Source organism: Schistocerca gregaria, chromosome 3, assembly GCF_023897955.1.
Source record: "Schistocerca gregaria isolate iqSchGreg1 chromosome 3, iqSchGreg1.2, whole genome shotgun sequence".
NCBI lineage: Eukaryota > Metazoa > Arthropoda > Insecta > Orthoptera > Acrididae > Schistocerca > Schistocerca gregaria.
The window spans coordinates 630,302,280-630,325,196 of NC_064922.1; the positions used below are offsets into that span (position 1 = coordinate 630,302,280).

The following is a 22,917-nucleotide window of genomic DNA, read 5'->3' on the forward strand; positions in this document are numbered from 1 at the left end:
ACGAATTGGTATCCCGTCAAGTCCAGTGGACTTTCCTCTGTTGAGTGATTCCAGTTGCTATTCTATTCCTTGGACACTTATTTCGATGTCAGGCATTTTTTCGTTTGTGCGAGGATTTATAGAAGGAACTTCAGTGTGGTCTTCCTCTGTGAAACAGTTATACTGTTCCTTCCTGTAACATTGGTTTATCTTTAAAAGTGCAGTCTCACAAAATTCTCAACAAAAATTATTTCACAAAATAACCTGTTATGCCAAACACTTGTCTGATTTAGCTTTTATACACAATTTTTGTGCCACAAGAATTTTTAAACTGCACATCTTATCCAGCTTTGTACAAAAATGTTTCAGAGGTCTTAATCTGTTATCTTGAACAAAATGATTTTCAGTATTAGATTAAACTTGCCCTTAGGAGTTCACAGCCAATAATTTTTTTTCAGACATACACATTGTATACATTTTTTGCCATCTATATGTGAAGTATGGCAGGAACAATATAATTACAAAATGAGGAGAATCAGAACTGCCAGCTAAAGGGATAGGCAAACTGACACTATAAAAAAATAAGGAAATAAAATATAAACACCTTTTTTATTTCAGTGACAGCCAGAACTGCTTGGATGCAAAACTACATCTGAATGGGCTGGTAGATGACATCGATGTTTGCTCATCTGCAACATCGTTTTAATTGCATATCATTTCACCTCCCTATTTCACGGGCTATGCAAGGTATCTGTGAGGTGGTCAATAATTATAATGACAATAAAATTAATCAACAAACTACGTCATTCAGTAGTAGATTGTGTGATAACTAAACTGTATACAATTTATTTATGATTGTCAAAATCATTATTTCAGCATCAAATTTATTTTCTTGTAAACATGAGCTATTGGTATATTAAATTCATTTGATAATCTATGGAGTGAGCAGTCAATGACCATATATAACACATAAGTAGTGTCACGTGTAAGATAGGCAAACAGTGTTGAATATTGAACTTTAAGTTTTCGAATGCTAATACTTAAATCAGCACATACATCTGCAGCACTTTCACATTTATTCTCTCTCTTGGCAGTGTGGCTTCACATTTGTATGTAGTAGCCTCAGAACTGTTAGTTGCAGAAAAGAAAATATGGAAATAACAGGTGAGTGAGGATGGTGAGACATGATTAAGAACAGCTCAAAAGGCCCCAGCAAGGTAGTGGCAGCTTACACCTATACCTACATATATACACTATGCAAACAACTGTAAGCTGCTCAGCAGAGCGTCTGAGAAATGTACCACATGTTAAGGTTTTTTTCCATTTCAACTGAATACGAAGCTTGGGAAGAATGACTGTTGAAATGCCTCTGTAAATGTTGTAACTCTGTCTCTGCAGTCCCTACAGGAGCAATACATATTAGCCTGGAAATGTGAAACTTTGTGAGATAGTTGGCATTCACATAAGTGATGATAAGATAAAATAAGGTTGAAGTAGTGAGCAGTATAGGAGGAGACCATTAAGATATCATCAGTAGATAATCAACAATGAGAATGGGTCAATGACAAGTTATAATACATCTAAATTCAGCCCTAAACGCAATTCAGGCACTATAAAGCAACAAATTTAAAGCTATTGTGGGGAGAGGTGGAAATGCCAAATGGTTACAATTGAAAGTATCATCAAGGGTCAATAAAGACAGTGCACAACCTTAGACTGAACAATGATGGGAAAGGAAATTCGATATGCCTTTATCAATATAAATATCACAGCAGCTGCCTTAAATATTTCAGAAATCCACAAAATTCCTAAATCTGGACTGCCTGAGGCTTTTAGTTTTCAATTATATATGACTTCCAAATGTGAGTTCAGTGTCTTAATCACCGAGCCACTTTATTAGTTGGAGTGGTTAGTCACGGAGCTTGTCCAGGTAATAGATATGGAATATGAATATTGAATGGAACTACTACAGGTACTCAATCAGGGGAATGTAATACGTCACAGAAATACTACAATATTTCAAATTGCAACTGTAGTTCTATATATTTGAAGCAAAGTTTTCCACATAAGCCTACATCAATGTCAAGTTTTATTTCTTGGTATAGTACTGGGAAAGCAACACAGGGCCACCATTGTCTCATTACTTGTTCTTGGGTTCTGCAATTTGCTCTAACCGTCAAACAGAAATTATCCAACCATTGTCCGTTTTCGACCTCTTGCTCGCACATCTTCCAGTTTCTTCAAAACGTCAGCAGATTGCTTCTTGTTCTGTTTTTTATATGCATTCACTACTTCTTGAAAAAATAAATCTGCGTTTTGATGCGTGCTGATTATTGCTCTTTCAAGCACGTATAAGTCAACACCTTTATCCTCTGCATTTGACTCTATGTAACTAAGACCAAAGTCTATTAAAACCAAACTGTTCACAATAGTCCCTTCGTTATTTAAAAGAATATTCGAGGTAGTTAGGTCACCGTGTATTATGTTATTGGCGTGCATAATACCTATAGTTTTCCCAATCTCATGTGCTAAATCAGTCAGCCGTTTTCCTAGCACCGTACGAGTATGTTCGACAGATGATCCATTCTCTTGTAAATTCGTTATGAAATCTTTCGCAGTCACACAATGATGGAGGTCTTCCATGAATATTCTTCTGGTTTCAAAATCCACATAATAAATTGCTGGAGTACGTAAACCTGAAATTAAACAAACTGTTTTAACGAGGTGAATGCGAATCGTCTTTTTTAATATAAAAAACTTAAAGCACAACTGTATACCTGCCATCTTACACCGGAGATTAGCTCGAGCTTCGCCTTTTATTCTTTCCTTTGTTAGGTAATCATCCAGATCGGGGTGGCGGTAACTCTTCTTGAATCGTTCCTTCACTATTGTAGGCTTTCCGAGATATGAGCCTCTATAAAGTTTTGCCTCTGCCCCTTGCTTTATCAGCGTAAAATGCTGCTCAAATCCCATGGTAAAGCATGTAATCCATGAAAGTGAATAAGTATGCCGCTCTACATTCTACAGCGTATCAATTGAACAAGATGTAAACATAAACAATTACACTGAAACGTGCCCACGAGTTCCACTTCTAGGCAAAGATCTACACCACGTAAGATAGTCTTTTCGCGATTGGCATTTCATTCCAAAGATCCTCCTCTGTGTTTTAACTTTAGTTTTACACAGACTACATCCGTGTTCAGACACACATCAGAAGTGACGCCACAGCTTGTGACTTGTTGTAATGGCATCGTGATCTACCGTTCACACAGGATGCCACAAACTCTACGTAGTTGCACAGCTTGCAATATGGTGTCAACTGAAATCATATGGGCGGATATGAATGTTTTAGTTAGCTTATGGCCTTAGAGCTGTGACAAGAGTTAAATACAAGGAAGACAAAAACCAAACGCTGGATCCGAAAATAGATAAAACAAGGGATAGAAACACATTTATAAAAGAAATAGCATTCAGAGACGACAATGCTGTCTGCAATGGCAAACTAACAAGCAGCTAGCAAATAAATATTATCTGTATACGCGCCACTCTTTCAAGATTTTAGAATCTTATTGTATTCGTTGATATGTTGTTGTTGTGCTCTTCAGTCCAAAGTCTGGTCTTATGCAGCTCTCCATGCTACTCTATCCTATGCAAGCCTCTTCATCTCTAAGTAACTACTGCAACCTCTCAGAATATGCTCACTGCATTCCTCTCTTGGTCTCCCTCTACGATTTTCCCCCCTCCCCCACCCCGCCCCCTTTCTGTCAGTACTAAATTGGTGATCCCTTGATGCCACAGAATGTGTCCTATTAATGTTCTTTTATTCAGGTTGTATAACAATTTTTTCTTATCCCCAATTCAGTTCCGTACCTACTCGTTAGTTACGCGAACTACCGTTCTAATCTTTAGCATTCTTCTATAGCACCAAATTTCAAAGCTTCTATTGTCACCTTCTCTAAACTATTTATCGTACATTTTTCACTTCCATACATGCATGCATTCCACACAAATACTTTAAGAAAGGACTTTCTGGCACTTAAATCTATACTAGATGTAAACAAAATTCTCTTCTTCAGAAACGCTTTTCTTTCCATAGCCAGTCTACATTTTATATTCTAACTACTTCAACCATCATCAGTTATTTTGCTCCCCTAATAGCAAAACTCATCTGCTACTTTAATTGCCTCATTTCCTAATCTAATTCCCTGACACGTTCCACATCATTACAAAGTGTCGTATTCATGATCTATGGAACAAGTATTAATCTAATTTAATCTCATCATCACCTTATTTAATTCGACTACATTCCATTATCCTCGTTTTGTTTTTGTTGATGTTCGTCTTATATCCTTTCAAGACACTGTCCATTCCATTCAACTAACTGCTCTTCCAGGTCCTTTGCTGTCGCTGACAGAATTACAATGACATTGGCAAACCTCAAAATTTTCTTCTCCATGGATTTTAATCCCTACTCCAAATTTTTCTTTTGTTTCCTTTACTGCTTGCTAAATATACAGATTGAATAACATCAGAGATAGGATATAACTTCCTTCTCAACCACTGCTTCCCTTTCATACCCCTCAACTCTTGTAACTGCCATCTGGTTTCTATACAAACTGGAAATAGCCTTTCACTCCCTGTATTTTACCCCTGGCACCTTCAGAATTCGAAACAGAATATTCCAGTCAACATTGTCAAAAGCTTTCTCTAATTCTACAAATGCTAGATATGTAGGTTTGCCTTTCCTTAACCTATCTTTTAAGATAAGTCGCAGGGTCAGTATTGCCTTCCATGTTCCTACGTTTCTCCAGAATCCAAACTGATCCTCTCCGAGGCTGGCCTCTACCAGTTTCTCCATTCTTCTGTGAAGAATTCGAGTTAGTATTTTGCAGCTGTGGCTCATTAAAAAGATAGTTCGGTAATTTTCACATCTGTCAACACCTGCTTTCTTTGGGATTGGAGTTATTATATTCTTCTTGAAGTCTGAGGGTGTTTCGCCAGCCTCATACATCTTGCTCACCAGATGGTAAAGATTTGTCAGGGCTGGCTCTCCCAAGGCTATCAGTAGTTCTAATGGAATGTTGTCTACTCCTGGGGACTTGTTTTGGCTTAAGTTTTTCAGTGATCTGTCAGACTCTTCACACAGTATCATATCTTCCATTTCATCTTCATCTATGTCCTCTTTCATTACCATAATATTGCCCTCAAGTACATCTCCATTACCCTCTATACAGTCCTTCCACCTTATTTCCCTCCTTTGCTTAGGACTGTTTTCCCATCTGAGCTCTTGACCTTAATGCAGGTGGTTCTGTTTTCTCCTAAGGTCTCTTAAATTTTCCTGTAGGCTATATCTAGCTTACTCCTAGTGATATATGGTTCTACATTTTTACATTTGCCCTCTAGCCATTCCTACTTAGCCATTTTGCACTTCCTGATCAAATACATACTTTGAAGACAACTCTGTACCACTCAGTACAGAAAACGACAAGAAAGAACTAAATGTTATCAAACAAATACCAACAAACACGTGTACAATAATAGTCTAATCACAAAATTAAATAAAAAAGTTAAGTAATAAATACAGCCAATAAACACAATAGATACACAGACAGAAACGACAACACACAAAGCACATCACAAATTAGCACACACAGAGACATAACAACAACAAAAGACTACATGAAAACAAAGAAGAAGTTCAAGATGGTACACAGTGGAGTGCAAGTGCAGATCCACAAGTAAAATAATAAACATTTTCAAAGGGTAATGCATAAACAATGTATTCAAAAAAAGACACTTGAGTCCAAAAGTACCATTCCAAAAATAACAAAAGGCATAGTCATTTTCCAGAGAGCAGGAATATACCAATTACAGTGCAGCACATATTGTGGAAGGTATGTAGGACTAACTAGCAGGACTTTCGACACCCAATACAAAGACAACATAAATTTAGGCCAAGCCATTCAAGTTTTGCACAACATTTAACAGAAAATAATCACAAACCTACTACAAGACTGGAAGTCACGTAAATAGAATAAATAACGAAAAACATCTTCTAATGTTATATGGAAATTATCATGTATACTAAACAAAGGCTGAGAGGAAGCTACTACTAAATGACCCAATGTGTAACCACGAACTATTTACACTCACTGATGCTAAAATAGACAGAAATTACAAATAGAAGATCACATTTCCATTTATCTCCTAACTACAAAATCATGAAAAAGAAAAACAACAATAGCAGCAACAACAACAAAAGCAATAATAATAATAATAATAATAAACAAAAAAATAAAAAAAATAAAAGGAGTACACACACACTCACACACACACACACACACATACACGTGAAACTTACAACAACATAAATAGAATCAAACACAAAACTATTGAAAGCAAAAAAAGAGAAAGCTGGCAACACTCTAGAGAAAGAAAGTGGCCTTTACAGTGGTATATGTCGAAAATAGTTAGCACAAAGAAAACTAAAATTTCAAACCGATGGTACATGAGAGAAAGTTGTTTTGCTTGACTTAGACGCTGATTTGTAAGTACCTTTCCATTTTATTATAAAAATCTTCAATGAGGTGTTTAAAATCTGCAAACCAATATGTGTAAACGAAAAAATCGTGCAATATTTCAGGGTAACCACTGAAGTTGCCTTATAAATAACGTGAAACATGTCTGGATGCACAAGTCAACTAAAAATAAAACTTCATGTGCAACATGCAAAAGGGTTTTTTCTGTTCAGTTGCTGCAATTTAATATTGTTTCAGACTGAATTGATAATTTGAGATTTTCCATCACCTGCTGGTGTAAGAGAGCCATGAATGGGTCAGGCTGGGCTAAGGAGTCTGCTTGTCTGTTGTCCATCGTGTGTGTGTTGACTGTGGCCGTGGGAGATATCTCCATCTTTGCAGTGTCACTGATAGTACCAAAGTCTATAGTTCTTTCTATGTTGATATTTTAATGTCTTGCTATGTCTTTAATATAAATTCATTGGTTTTTATATACTCAACTTACAAAAATAAAAAGAGGTTGAAATATAGCCTTACATATCTTACAGTGTGGATAAAATTACATTACTCTCTGCCATGTATAACGTTATAGCTATATGTTTTACCAACACAATGGTCCATTTTGATTTTTATGGAATGACTACTTGATGAAAATGTAACAAAACTTTGAATTTTTAATGTATCAAATCCTTTTCATTATTTTTTGTAGACTTTTTTAATGTATTCTCATTTTGTTGACATTAATTTGAATTTAAATGTGATAAATTCAAATAATTATTTTTTTACTTTTATGGTATTACTGTATGCTTTATCTGTAATTAATATTGACAAGTCCTGTTTCTTTTAACATCATCTAATGGCAACAGAACGTTTTTTAAAGCAGGCTGCCTCATGGAACAGAAATAGTCATGGTACAAGTGTATGTGTAATTGACGAAATACAGTGTATCACTCTTTTTAAAGTGTGGTATTACGTCATTCTGTTTCCATACAATGCATTGTTGTAGAAATGTTACATCTAATTGGTTGTGTTTATCTGACAGGTTCTGGTAGGGCCTGTGGCCAAAATGCGTACAGGCGCATTAAAAAACATAAATATGTAAGAGCCATCAAGATGGCCAGTTACTTTGCCTTGTATAAGTAACAGACATGTGAATATTCTGAGAATTTCATGTGGGTTGATATGATGTAGTAGTCTATATATTACCCAGATGTGTTAGTTGTCTTTTCAGCCCAAAGATGACAGCAAATCGTCAGCAACTTGTTCATCATGTGGTGCATCTTGTTATCAATAAAAGCAGAACTCACCATTTACTTGTAAAAGTTGAGTTGTCAGAACCAACCTGTAACTCACAGTGAAAAGAATCAAGAAACTTACTCTTGGTCATGATGCATTTGGTTAATCATGTCCATATAAAAAGTTGGCCCCATCTGAATATAACTAAATGATAGGAAAGTTATTGCTTGTGTGTCCCCATTACGCTTCTGACAAATGATTTAAAAAATTGTAGAACTCGATCCCTTATCGGCTTCCCTTTCCTACAACATGAAATTTGATTTTCCGTTTATGACTGTTGTTGTTATACGGTTTTTGATTTCTTGTAAATTTGTTTTGTAATTATGCATGACCTAAAAGTCATATCTTTGTCATTCTTCGTGGGATTGTAATAATTTTCTTTAAGTCCTAGTTATTAATACTCACCAGTATTGCCACCTAATACCTTAGTTGTCTTCCTAAGTGGCGAAACCGCCATAATAATGCAGTTTCACATTGTCTTACAGATAAGATAAATGTCTCTATACCTATGTATGATATGTTCTCCTTAACCTTTGTGTGTCTTCACATTGTACTCAGATTTCTGTCTCTGTTGTTCTTAGTGGTCAGTTAACTACTATGATGTGCAATGTATTACTTCTGGGATTCATCTGATGATGCACTATTTTAAATTCGTCATTAAACAAAATAGTCACACACATCCAGTGAGTTTAATGTATTTTTTATAGCGTCCATAAAAGCACTAACACAACCTTCAGATGAACCTGTATCTTTGTACAAGATTATGAGAGCAGTTTCTACCATGATATTACCTCCAGACAACTGAACATGACCCATTAATATCAATCTGACAATTATGATGGATGTCAGAGAAGATGACAAGAAAGTGCTATTTTCATTGTTTTCTACAAGAAGTGGCTAGCAATCACAGTTTAGTCAATAATCAGCCTCCTTTAGTGAATTAGCAGTCTAGTTAAAAGTTGATTAAGTCTCTTCAGTAAATTGATTACTTAGGATGGATAGGATGTGTGACTGCTGTGTACGGACGCAGGAGGAGCTGGCCACTCTTCGCGAACAGCTGAGCGTGTTGGTGGCCGTGGTCAGCCGTCTTCAGGCTGCTGCCTCGTAGTGTAGCGGCAGTGGGGAGCCTGGTGCGTCGCAAGGTACACCCCAGGTGTTACATGCTTCACCCACTGTCCTTGCTGTCAAGACATCTACGCGGGTACTGGGCGCAGTTGGGCCACCCTCTCCCTGAGGGGAGTGGCGGGTTCAGCGGCGTTTGCGGCGCACGAGGTGGAGGGTAAATGTGGAGGCTGTCTGTGTGGCATCGCCCACTCTGCCTGTGAGTGGACATGTGGCTGCTCCTTCAGAAGGTCCAAGCAGGCACACGGGGGGAGGGGTTTATTAGTTATTGGAAGCTCCAACGTTAGGTGAGTGATGGAGCCTCTTAGGGACATCGGAAAGGTCGGGGAAGAAGGCCAGTGTTTACTCTGTCTGCTTGCCGGGGGGCCTCATCCGAGATGTGGAGGAGGCCCTACCGGCGGCGAAAGAGAGCACTGGGTGCACCCGAGTGCAAATTGTTGCTCATGTCAGCACCAATGACTCCTGCCGTCTGGGTTCAGAGGACATCCTCAGTTGATACAGGCGGTTGGCGGAATTGGTGAAGGCGGAAAGCCTCGCTCGCGGGGTGGAATCAGAGCTAACTATTTGTAGTATCGTTCCCAGAACCGATCGCGGTCCTCTGGTTTGGAGCCGAGTGGACGGTTTAAGCCAGAGGCTCAGACGATTCTGAGGAGAGCTGGGGTACAAATTTCTCGACCTCCGCTATCGGGTGGAGAAACGTAGGGTCCTCCTGAATAAATCAGGCGTGCACTACACGACGGAAGCGGCTACAAGAGTGGCGGAGTATGTGTGGAGTGCACATGGGGGTTTTTAGGTTAGAGAATTCCCTCCCTAGGCCCGACAAGACTCCTCCTGAGATGCGGCAAGGTAGGAGTAGGCAAAATGCAACAGGGAATAACAATATTAATGTGCTAATAGTAAACTGTAGGAGAATCTATGGAAAGGTCCCAGAACTGCTCTCATTAACAAATGGTCACAACGCCCATATAGTACTAGGGACAGAAAGTTGGCTGAAACCAGACGTAAACAGTAATGAAATCCTAAACTCAGATTGGAATGTATACCTCAGAGACAGGCTGGACAGTGAAGGGGGATGTGTGTTTATAGCGATAAGAAGTGCAATGGTATCGAAGGAAATTGACGGAGATCCGAAATGTGAAATGATTTGGGTGAAGGTCACGGTTAAAGGAGGCTCAGACATGGTAACTGGATGTCTCTATACGCCTCCGGGCTCAGCAGCAGTTGTGGCTGAGCACCTGAAGGATAATTTGGAAAATATTTCGAGTAGGGACAAAGAATCCAGTGAAATTTTTTAAGTGCTTTATCTGAAAACTAACTTGTGCACTTAAACAGAGAACCGACTCGTGGCGATAACATATTAGAACTTCTGGTGACAAACAGATCCGAACTATCTGAAACAGTTAATGCAGAACAGGGAATCAGCTATCATAAAGCGGTTACTGCATCGATGATTTCAGCCGTAAATAGAAATATTAAAAAAGGTAGGAAGATTTTTCTGTTTAGCAAAAGTGACAAAAAGCAGATTACAAAGTACCTGATGGCTCAACACAAAAGTTTTGTCTCAAGTACAGATAGTGTTGAGGATCAGTGGACGAAGTTCAAAACCATCGTACAATATGCGTTAGACGAGTATGTGCCAAGCAAGATCGTAAGGGATGGGAAAGAGCCACCATGGTACAACAACCGAGTTAGAAAACTGCTGTGGAAGCAAAGGGAACTTCACAGCAAACATAAATATAGCCAAAGCCTTGCAGAAAAACAAAAATTACGCGAAGCGAAATGTAGTGTGAGGAGGGCTATGCGAGAGGCGTTCAATGAATTCGAAATTAAAGTTCTATGTACTGACTTGGCAGAAAATCCTAAGAAATTTTGGTCTTATGTCAAAGCGGTAGGCGGATCGAAACAAAATGTCCAGACACTCTATGACCAAAATGGTACTGAAACAGAGGATGACAGACTAAATGTCTTCTTCTGAAGTTGTTTCACAGAGGAAGACTGCACTGTAGTTCCTTCTCTAGATTTCGCACAGATGACAAAATGGTAGATATCGAAATAGACGACAGAGGGATAGAGAAACAATTAAAATCGCTCAAAAGAGGAAAGGCCGCTGGACCTGATGGGGTACCAGTTCGATTTTACACAAATTACGCGAAGGAACTTGCCCCCTTCTTGCACCGGTGTATTGTAGGTCTCTAGAAGAGCGAAGCGTTCCAAAGGATTGGAAAAGGGCACAGATCATCTCCGTTTTCAAAAAGGGATGTCAAACAGATGTGCAGAACTATAGACCTATATCTCTAACGTCGATCAGTTGTAGAATTTTGGAACACGTATTATGATCGAGTATAATGACTTTTCTGGAAACTAGAAATCTAGTCTGTAGGAATCAGCATGGGTTTCGAAAAAGACGGTCGTGTGAAACCCAGCTCGCGCTACTCGTCCACGAGACACAGAAGGCCATAGACACGGGTTCACAAGTAGATGCTGTGTTTCTTGACTTCCGCAAGGCGTTCGATACAGTTCCCCACAGTCGTTTAAACCGAGCGAGGTGGCTTAGTGGTTAGACACTGGACTCGTATTCGGGAGGACGACGTTTCAATCCCGCGTCTGGCCATCCTGATTCAGGTTTTCCGTGATTTCCGTAAATCACTCCAGGCAAGTGCCAGGATGGTTCCTCTGAAAGGGTACAGCCGACTTCCTTCCCTATCCTTCCCTAATCCGATGAGACCGATGACCACGCTGTCTGTTCTCCTTCCCCGAAAACCAACCAACCACAGTCGTTTAATGAACAAAGTAAGAGCATATGGACTATCAGATCAATTGGATTGAGGAGTTCCTAGATAACAGAACACAGCATGTCATTCTCAATGGAGAGAAGTCTTCTGAAGTAAGAGTGATTTCAGGTGTGCCGCAGGGGAGTGTCATAGGACCGTTGCTGTTCACCATATAGATAAATGACCTGGTGGATGACATCGGAAGTTCACTGAGGCTTTTTGCAGATGATGCTGTGGAGTATCGAGAGATGTGCAACAATGTAAAATTGTACTGAAATGCAGGAGGATTTGCAGCGAATTGACTCATGGTGCAGGGAATGGCAATTGAATCTCAATGTAGACAAGTGTAATGTGCTGCGAATACATAGAAAGATAGATCCCTTATCATTTAGCTACAAAATAGCAGGTCAGCAACTGGAAGCAGTTAATTCCATAAATTATCTGGGAGTATGCATTAGGAGTGATTTAAAATGGAATGATCATATAAAGTTGATCGTCGGGAAAGCAGATGCCAGACTGAGGTTCATTGGAAGAATCCTAAGGAAATGCAATCCGGAAACAAAGGAAGTAGGTTAAACTACACTTGTTCGCCCACTGCTTGAATATTGCTCACCAGTGTGGCATCTGTACCAGATAGGGTTGAGAGAAGAGATAGAGAAGATCCAGTGGAGAGCAGCGCGCTTTGTTACAGGATCATTTAGTAATCGGGAAAGCTTTACGGAGATGATAGATAAAATCCAGTGGAAGACTCTGCAGGAGAGACGCTCAGAAGCTCGGTATGGGCTTTTGTTGAAGTTTCGAGAACATACCTTCAACGAAGAGTCAAGCAGTATATTGCTTCCTCCTACATATATCTCGCGAAGAGACCATGAGGATAAAATCAGAGAGATTAAAGCCCACACAGAAGCATACCGACTATCCTTCTTTCCAAGTACAATACGAGACTGGAATAGAAGTGAGAACCGATAGAGGCACTCAGGGTACCCTCCGCCACACACCGTCAGGTGACTTGCGGAGTATGGATGTAGATGTAGAAGTCAGAAATTCTTCAAAGCGCAACATGAAATGGTGGTTCATTGAAAGTAACACAGTTGAAATTTAAATTGCAGTAGAACATTAATTGTAAACTTCCACTATAGTGTGTCAACTACAATAAATTGCTCCTTGTAGGTTCAACTGGTGCAGTAGAAGTATCTTCATTATTTGTGACCTATATCAACAAAGACTGTGGAAATCTATGAGCTAGTTTGGTGGGAGAAATAAATTTTGAAGAGATTATCTGCACCACCACAGCTCATGGACTACTATATTACGTGGTCTTACCTGTGGTGTTGTAAAATTCTTATTGAAGATAATTGCATATCGGTACACTACTTGTTTATGCTCCACTACACCTCCCCCCCCCCAAATTAACTGCAAAGAAAGTGAATGGAGCACGATTTTATGAAGCAAACCCGAAGTATTAGCATGTAGAGGTTTGGGACATATGGTGAACAATGAAAAGTAGGCAACATAATTAATTCATGAGTGTAAAAGCTATTAAAAATATAACATTCACTGAACATCACCAGTTTGTAATATCTATCGCCTTTCTTAGACATGATAATTCTTTGCTTTTTCTTTAGAGCATCATGGATCTGCCACAATTATTCCGCTGATCTGCATGCAAAAGTTTTGGAACTGAAAATCTGCCGGTCTTTTCTGACCATTCGAAATACATACTGGTACACTATTCGAAATACATACTGGTACACTATCTGATCAAAAGTTTCCAGTACATACTAATGGACAATAATGCGGTGTGTGTTCGTCCTTAGCTTTTATGACAGTTCGGACTCTGCAGACGTTTTCAGTGAGGTGTCTGAATGTCTGTGGAAGATGGCAGCCCACCTTATTCAGGAGCCAGATGCTGCGGTCTGCAGCGAAGTCGACGTTCTAACTCATCCCAAATGTGTTCCATTGGGTTCAGGTCGAGAATTCAGGCAGGTCAGTCCATTTCAGGAATGTTGTTGGCCACAAAAAATTGCTTCGCCGACGCTGAGTTATGAGTGGGCGCATTTCCATGCTGATACAAAGTATCATCGTCTCCGAATTGTTTCTCTACTGTCTACACTACCCAATGTTGTAAAATGTGCTCATATCCTTCGGCATATAGCGTTTCCTTAAGTGCAAAAAGGGAACCACACGCTATCCACCAATCCCCCTCCCCACTCCCTCCCTGTTACCATAACATCACTTTCTCTGCAGGCACTACACTAAACTGCATATGATGGCGGGCAATGTTTCCATTGGATTGCCACAGGGCACAGCGTGATTCATCACTCCAAATCACTCGTTTCCAGTCATCTCTTATCCATTGACGTCACTCTTTACAGCGCCTCAAGTGTCGCTCGCAAGTGTTCGACCATTGTAACTCATTCTTTTTAACTTTCTATCTACAGCCATTGTGCTGTCAGGACTGATGGTAGCACTTTGAAACTCACGAGTGGTTTCTTCGACTGATGTCAAGCGACTTTTCACAATCACTCTCCACAATGCTCGATGGCCGTGTCTCAACATGTGCCTGGTCTCGGTTTAGCTCTGGTTGTTCCTTCGTGTTTACACTTCATAATCGTGTCACTAACAGTCGACAACTTTAGATGGTTTGAATTGTCTCTGATGCATTTGTTACTCAGGTGACATCCTCTGACCATTCCACATTCGAAGTCACTGAGCTCTCCGCACCGACCACTTTGCTGTTACTGCTCCTCTACTGGCGTCCTTTTTTATTGGCGAACCCTTCTAAGTAACATCTAGGGGTCAATTCTGCGTTACAAGGGATGTTTGGATGATTATGATCTGATAGTATATTTCTTATCAGTGAAAGAGCATGTATCTGATTCTTTATTTAAGTGCCTTTAAGATGAAAGTTTTGTTTTATATGTACAAGTTGCTTTCAAGGTTTATGAAGTGTTTCTCATTAATGTCTGTTTGCATTAGGTTTGACTACTCACACTCCTACCTCTAGTACAGCTACTGCTAATAACAGTACTACTACTACTACTAAGTTACTACTAACAGAGTTACTTAGTAGTAGTAGTATTGTTATTGGCAACTGTCATTGTTGTGTAGCTGCTTAGCTCTGATCTACCCTATACATTTTCCTTACTTTGAGTTTTATCAGGAAAATGGAGTCTGGACTGTGGGTCAAACCCAGCTCCAAATATGGAGATGCAAAATGAATAATGCACAGAACTTCAGTGGCGTCTTCTAAACGATGGTAGGATTATAGGCGATAGTCATACTTGTATAATTTTGTTCATAGATCATATTTTACAATGATGTTAGACATGTCAGGTTGCAAGTTATATACTGGTAATAAATTTACGATTGATAACAATTTTTGAAAATAATAACGATGGTAAATAGTCATTAACAACCAGGGATTCATATTATAAATTATTTAAAATGTGAAATTTCATACAATGGCCACAGGCTTCTAACATGACTATAAAGTTGCACCCTGAAAACCATGTTTTGTAGATACAACATAAAACAAAAAGAAAACAAAATTATTTAGTAATACATAACAATGATAATCCCATGCTAATTTACCCACAACCTTGTAGGCATAAAGTAAAGATACAAGTTATGTAAGTATGACATACATTATAAAAATATTTAGACATTTATACAAACTGAAAAACTATTTTTAGATCATATTTACACAAATACACATCATCGAAAACACAGTTTCTCACTTACAAAGGCTGTAAATTCTCTCTTTCTGTAATTTCAGCACTGTAGTTGGTCTTCCTTTTTTTCCCCTCCCCAGGAAGTTGGTTTCCACATGAAGAAGAAGTGTTTTATACCGTTTGCAGTTTTTAATTTACCTTTGTTCTATGAATTTTCCTGCAGATATTGCTTCACTTTATATCAACATTCAGAGAAGAAATGTTCTTTCAGTTTTCTCTTGAAGGTCTTAAGTTGATTTATGCTCGGCATGCTCTGTGGTAGTCAGTTATGAAATAAACTGCTTGCATTAGCACTAGATGTAAAAGTTCTGGGGATGGGCCAGTGATAAGTACGTTCTGGTGTAACCAGTCAAACTGTTGGACCTACCAAGGTAATTTTCCAACGTTTACATGGCCACAGCAACAACAATATTTAGTGAAATTTCGACCAGTTAAAATTTAATAATACATCCTGTTCCAGCACACAACCTGTATGTAAGTAAATTGCCTTTGAGTTTAGAAAAATTTTTACAGGACCTTATAAATCTATTAAGTTTTTTCTAATGAAACCCAGGCAATTAGTTAATTAAATGTACATTCATTTAGTTTTATGTTAATTGCAGTAGGTTATTCAATTTATTGGTAAAAGTGGCATTCATTATTGGGTTATAATGTCTGGTGCCTGGTGTCCAGTATTTCTTTTCAGTCACTATGTTCTGGTGGCTCACAATAGTAGGCTGAACGTTCACATTCATTCTTGATACAGTTAGATTCAGATGTGTTATTAAGTTGTCAGCAGAGTTCACATCATGATCCATTTGTATATAAGTTCAGAAGTGCTTCCAATACAGTTTCAATGTGGCGAAATCACAGATGAGGGTCTGCAGTAACAATACATACACAATTACCCTGTCGCATTTACACAAGTACAAAAAGGGTCACAGTCATACAATACATTGTTTTTTTTCTAATATTGGTGTTAAAAGTGACAATAAAAAGAACTTCGTGTTTCATTACACTGTATACAATTCCAAAAGTATTTCAACTTTATATGTGAACTGTATGCTTTAAGGTATTTTAAAGTGAAATGTATGGCAGGTTCAGTTGTCCAGTTGGAAATATTTTCCCTATACTTCGCTTTCGCAGGTACCTTTCCTTAGCGAAATATGATATGTAAGTGTACTTGTTCAGTGTAGGTGACTGTAATGAGTGTGTGTGCAGTATACCATACCATACAAATGGTGTTAATGCTTCCGGGTTGTGGCGAAAATATTATAAATAGGTGAAATTATGACAAAATAACGGTAAGGATTTCACTTTGGAAGAAACATTGTTCATGGCGAAGGCGTACTTGTTCAGTGTAGGTGACAGTAACTTGTGTGTGTGAGTTGTACGGTACCATACAAATGTTGTCAATGCTTCATGGTTGTGGGGAAAATATTATAAACAGGCGAAATCAAGACAAAATGACATTAGAGGTTTCACTTTGGAAGAAACGTTTTTCGTGGTGGAGGAGACACTGTAAAAAGAAATCCGTGATTTAACATAATTTCGATGATTATGCCATTAGGGACATCACACAAGCCTGGATCTAGAAATGAATCGTTCTGACTTGCACCTTAAACGGTTAAGGGAAGCTTAAATTCAGATGGCTCGACTGGGATTTGAACTGCAGTCCATTTGAATACTGAGGCACTGGAAGGCCATCTATAATGTGTTTGCAACTAGCTGCCAATGTTTCATTCTGATGTTCATTAGTTGCGGTTTGCATTTAGACTTACAAGGGACCCTTCAGACCAGTTAATCGTAGATTCTGATGACTCTTATGTACGTTGTTGAGTGAACTGTCCTAGAAGCTTTCCATGTGATGCCCACATTTTCCGAGAAAATCGGTGTTGTTGTTTTATGTGTAGCTCCTATACCCGCAGCGTTCCACTTATTTCAATACAGTGAGCATAGCGCAGCGGCTGAGGTGTACGGGTACCATGCTGGTGGTACATCCTCTATTCTGTGTGTTTCTTTTTCCCAAATAAGTAACTCATCATAGCAAACTTTCTACAAATGTGAATTCTATTTGGGGTTCCTAGTTGAAATTCCTTATGACCACGACTCTTGCCGTATCCTCTCTCTCAGGGACCGTTATGGGATTACCATGTCCTGCAGGTTGCCAGTTGGCATTTATCGTCAGCTTCAGTTGTTCACAACGCGCTGTCAGTGCAGTGCTTGTAAATAAGAGCAAGGAAATGGAAGAAGCAAGCGCTTCTACAGAAGGACAGCCAAAATATGGTTAAATATAATGTAATTTTTCCTCCTATCTATGTAGTTCTCAATTCGTTCGAGCGATCAATCATTCATGATAGGAACAGTCATAGCTCAGTCACTCAAAATGATTCAGAAATTTTACTTGTTAGAATAAAATCAGGCGATGATTCTTCTTCTCTGCAGGCTCGTGCTTTGCGGCAGTCTGCTAATCTGTACAGGTTTTGGAATGGCTCAATCAAGTTCCATTCTAACATTCTATTTATCTCTCTTTGAACAGATTGTTTTAAACGGCAGAGGATCGGATAGTGCATGTAACAGTACGTCTGATGTGGCTTCACGTGTAGGTGACAAATATACCGTTTGTTAATTCCTGAATTCTCATCAAAAATCTCTTCATATGCCTCTAACAAATAATGATTCACTAGCTTTTATCATTGTTCTTTGGTTAAAGACCTCCTGTTGCATCAAATCCTTTGAAAGCTCCTTCCAACGACCGTTTGTAGAGTTAATTAATTGAATTATGGCATCACAACAATATTTCTCATGCACAGTTTCCTTTCTATTTAAATCCAGTGCTATCTCTTCTCCATTTAATTTAAATTTAACTATTCCTTCCAAAAAATCAATCTGACAATCGTACTCTTGCATATTCCCAATACCAAGAATACAGTCCACTAATAACTTCTCCACTACAAGGAACATGCATTTTATTGCTACATTTTCCATTTTCATCTCTAATTGTGTTTGTATTTTGACATTGGGAGAGCGTGCGCCAACAGCTCCGATGATTTTGCAGTTCTGTATCGGCAAAATCGGTACCTTCTTCTTCCTAATAATTCTCCTAAAAAGAGTGCCTGAGATGACATTGGCGGAAGCGGCAGTGTCTAATATCACATTCGTTGGAACTTCCTCTATTTCAACAAATACTTCCGATACCGGAACACTCGATCTGTCATTATGACACGTTATTAAATCCTTTGTTAACTCTTCAGTCAACAACTCACCATCATTGTATCGTAACAATTTTAATTTTACTGTTTCACCCCTAACAGATCCCCTGACCATTCCTCTGAGCACGATGCGGTCACGTTTTGTTTGACTGATTGTTGGTCCGATTGGTATTTGTCTCTTCAGCTACTTCAGCGATTATCGGTTGTTATGGTGAATTTGGTCTTTATTATCTTGCTTGATTCATGTAATTATTGGTGTTGTTCTGCTGGTGTTGGTAGAACTGTCCTGTGTTGCCATGCATTGCCATGCATTGTTCGCCCACTGCTTGAATTCTGCGGAGATGATAGATAAACTCCAGTGGAAGACTCTGCAGGAGAGACGCTCAGTAGCTCGGTACAGGGTTTTGTTAAAGTTTCGAGAACATACCTTCACCGAAGAGTCAAGCAGTATATTGCTCCCTACTATGTATATCTCGCGAAGAGACCATGAGGATAAAATCAGAGAGATTAAAGTCCACACAGAGGCATACCGACAATCTTTATTTCCACGAACAATACGAGACTGGAATAGAAGGGAGAACCGATAGGGGTACTCAGGGTACCCTCCGCCACACACCGTCAGGTGGCTTGCAGAGTATGGATGTAGATGTAGATGTAGATTGGATTATATCGATTAAAATTCCAATTGTTCCTAAAATAGCCCCTCGATGCACCATTACTAAAGTTTCCATTATGGTAATAATTATTGTTTGCATTTTGTCCATTTCTAAGTCTCCTTGGAGAGTGCAGTTGGTTATGATTATTGTTACTGCTACCATTACTGCCATTCCCGTTTGAGTTGCAGCTCAGATTCGCTTCTATTACCCTTCTTTGATATGACATTTCTCTTGGCCTTTTATTGTCCTCCTCAATTATATCAATATGATCAAGCGTAGTCATAAATGAGTCATCCTTATCATTTATATATAACAGCTGATTCCTTATACTGGTGGGTAGTCTGGACTTGAGTATCCTAAATATATCCGGCGAAGGAATCTGTACATCCCAATACAAAGATTTATTAATGTACACTCCTGGAAATTGAAATAAGAACACCGTGAATTCATTTTCCCAGGAAGGGGAAACTTTATTGACACATTCCTGGGGTCAGATACATCACATGACCACACTGACAGAACCACAGGCACATAGACACAGGCAACAGAGCATGCACAATGTCGGCACTAGTACAGTGTATATCCACCTTTCGCAGCAATGCAGGCTGCTATTCTCCCATGGCGACGATCGTAGAGATGCTGGATGTAGTCCTGTGGAACGGCTTGCCATGCCATTTCCACCTGGCGCCTCAGTTGGACCAGCGTTCGTGCTGGACGTGCAGACCGTGTGAGACGACGCTTCATCCAGTCCCAAACATGCTCAATGGGGGACAGATCCGGAGATCTTGCTGGCCAGATCTTGCTTGACTTACAACTTCTAGAGCACGTTGGGTGGCACGGGATACATGCGGACGTGCATTGTCCTGTTGGAACAGCAAGTTCCCTTGCCGGTCTAGGAATTGTAGAACGATGGGTTCGATGACGGTTTGGATGTACCGTGCACTATTCAGTGTCCCCTCGACGATCACCAGAGGTGTACAGCCAGTGTAGGAGATCGCTCCCCACACCATGATGCCGGGTGTTGGCCCTGTGTGCCTCGGTCGTATGCAGTCCTGATTGTGGCGCTCACCTGCACGGCGCCAAACACGCATACGACCATCATTGGCACCAAGGCAGAAGCGACTCTCATCGCTGAAGACGACACGTCTCCATTCGTCCCTCCATTCACTCCTGTCGCGACACCACTGGAGGCGGGCTGCACGATGCTGGGGCGTGAGCGGAAGACGGCCTAACGGTGTGCGGGACCGTAGCCCAGCTTCATGGAGACGGTTGCAAATGGTCCTCGCCGATACCCCAGGAGCAACAGTGTCCCTAATTTGCTGGGAAGTGGCGGTGCGGTCCCCTACGGCACTGCGTAGGATCCTACGGTCTTGGCGTGCATCCGTGCGTCGCTGCGGTCCGGTCCCAGGTCGACGGGCACGTGCACCTTCCGCCGACCACTGGCGACAACATCGATGTACTGTGGAGACCTCACGCCCCACGTGTTGAGCAATTCGGCGGTACGTCCACCCGGCCTCCCGCATGCCCACTATATGCCCTCGCTCAAAGTCCGTCAACTGCACATACGGTTCACGTCCACGCTGTCGCGGCATGCTACCAGTGTTATAGACTCCGATGGAGCTTCGTATGCCACGGCAAACTGGCTGACACTGACGGCGGCGGTGCACAAATGCTGCGCAGCTAGCGCCATTCGACGGCCAACACCGCGGTTCCTGGTGTGTCCGCTGTGCCGTGCGTGTGATCATTGCTTGTACTGCTTGTACAGCCCTCTCGCAGTGTCCGGAGCAAGTGTGGTGGGTCTGACACACCGGCGTCAATGTGTTCTTTTTTCCATTTCCAGGAGTGTATTTCTCAAAATATCTCTTTAGAGGTCCTCTAGAAAATGAGAAAGGCTCAGGATATAAAACTTCCTGCCTAAGTCTTTCTTGTATTCCAGCAGACAAATATTTTGCTAGAAAAGCCTGCTCAAATTCTTTATAACATTTACAAGAAGTTGTTTGTTCGGATGCCCACAATGCTCCTGATCCTTGTATATATCCAGATACAAAACTAATCTTTTGCCATTTTGTCCAAGATCTTGGAAATAGACCTCTGAAACTTCGAATAAAGACTACCGGATGAACATTCTTTTTGTCAGGGTTAAAGATTTGAAACTGTCTCTGTTTAATCATCTTCTCCTCAACGGTACTACGATTCCAAAAATCATCCTGTTCGTACTTTTCCCTGTGGCTATCCATTATATCGAATCTAACTGGTGACGTTCCAGTTCTGTCTACATCGGATCTTGACGTGGGTGGAATGTCACGTGCAGATTGAGAATTTTGTTTCCTGCTTCTCGCTGTTTCTAAATCCTACTGCGAGACATTTAGTGATCTATCTATATTTTCTTTCCAACGCGAGAACTCTTTGCCAAGTTGTTCACTAACTTCCTTTAACCCTTTGTTGAAAAAATTCTCCTCGGAATTGACTGTAAAGCTACTTTCGCAGTTTCTTCTATCGTTTCCGAAGGAAACTGTTGCCGTTCTAATGTCATTTCTGGAAACTTTCCTGCAAGTACATTCATTCTATGTTCCACTGTCTTCTGTTTTTCCTTCACTTCATCAAATTGCTTCTTTAGATTATCTTGGGATTCTATAATTTCTGGTATCATAGCTATGGAACACTGTATGTCCTTTTGAGCTTGTATTACATGAGGAAACAAATCTACTTGTTTTTGTTTCGTGTCGATTTTGACGGATACATATTCGGTTAGTTCCGCTTTTAATTTACTATTGTTTTCTTGGCATTGTTGGCGGACCTGCTCAATTTGAGCAATAAGATTCTGTTTGGTCCTTACTGCCTGTTCTTTTATTTCCTGTGTCTGGGTATTTAGTCTCTGAACTAATTTGGTAAAGGTTGCTCTTAATTGATTTTGTAATTCTATTTGATTTTCGGCTAATTGATTTTGGAGTTCATTTTGTATGGCTGATAAGTCTCGTTTTACTTCAGATTGTATAACGGATAAGTCTCGTTTTACCTCCGCTTGGCCTTTGGCTAATAGAGACAACTGTTGCATAATAACAAATAATGTGTCAACAACACTCTGATCAGCTGTTGTGTGAATGCTTTCTGAACCAGCGGGATTATTTATATTGCTACCGCTAGCCACAACAGTCTCAGAATTGCTATCCATGGCCTCTGCTTCTGTGCAAACAGCAGAAGGCTGTTGCACGTCTCATTGCTGATTCAATAACATTTTAAATGCCGCTCTAGTCAATACCATTAAATAACTGTCAATATCAGTTTCTAGTCACTAAATATAGTTTCAAATTTACTGTCATAGACACACTTAACTTTCAAATTACTTCACAGATGGTATACAGTTCAATGTCCAGATACGAAAATCACACAATATACCATTCTACAATCTAACTACCATCTGGAAAAAAATTCTTTCTAAATTGATTTCAAACTATTTTAACTACAGGATAAAAAAAATTAGATTTCTCTGGCCTTGTTCTGTAGTCTCGGTATTGTCCAATAGTTGAAATCGTTTCTTGGTATCAGCAATCTTTTACTATGGGCACCGAATCTCTCTTCTGGTTAGTTACCTCTCGTTCTCGTTCGTTTTCATGAAACAAAAAATACATATATTATATAACAATCCAAGA

The 22,917-nt window shown here is 39.8% G+C and overlaps 1 protein-coding gene across 2 annotated transcripts; it reads right to left on the minus strand.

Moving 5' to 3' along the window:
* Positions 1-569: 569 nt before the first annotated feature.
* LOC126356320 (EKC/KEOPS complex subunit TP53RK) lies at positions 570-3,248 on the minus strand. Of its 2 annotated transcripts, none has more exons than XM_050007286.1 (2): positions 2,757-3,248; positions 570-2,675 (listed from the first exon to the last, which is right to left on the minus strand). In XM_050007286.1, exons 1-2 carry the CDS (start codon positions 2,950-2,952, stop codon positions 2,167-2,169), a joined length of 705 nt encoding a protein of 234 aa, XP_049863243.1. In that variant the 5' UTR covers positions 2,953-3,248; the 3' UTR covers positions 570-2,166. The 2 variants fall into 2 exon arrangements, with proteins under 2 accessions (XP_049863243.1, XP_049863242.1); XM_050007285.1 differs by having other exon boundaries at positions 570-2,690; positions 2,757-3,093.
* Between the last annotated feature and the right edge of the window lie 19,669 nt (positions 3,249-22,917).

Bases quoted from the DNA above. Each gene is read 5' to 3' on its own strand.
- LOC126356320 (XM_050007285.1), bottom strand. From the start codon at position 2,952: ATGGGATTTGAGCAGCATTTTACGCTGATAAAGCAAGGGGCAGAGGCA. The intron at 2,691-2,756 runs GTATACAGTTGT...TCGTTAAAACAG, and splicing joins TCTCCGGTGTAAGATGGCAG to TTTGTTTAATTTCAGGTTTA.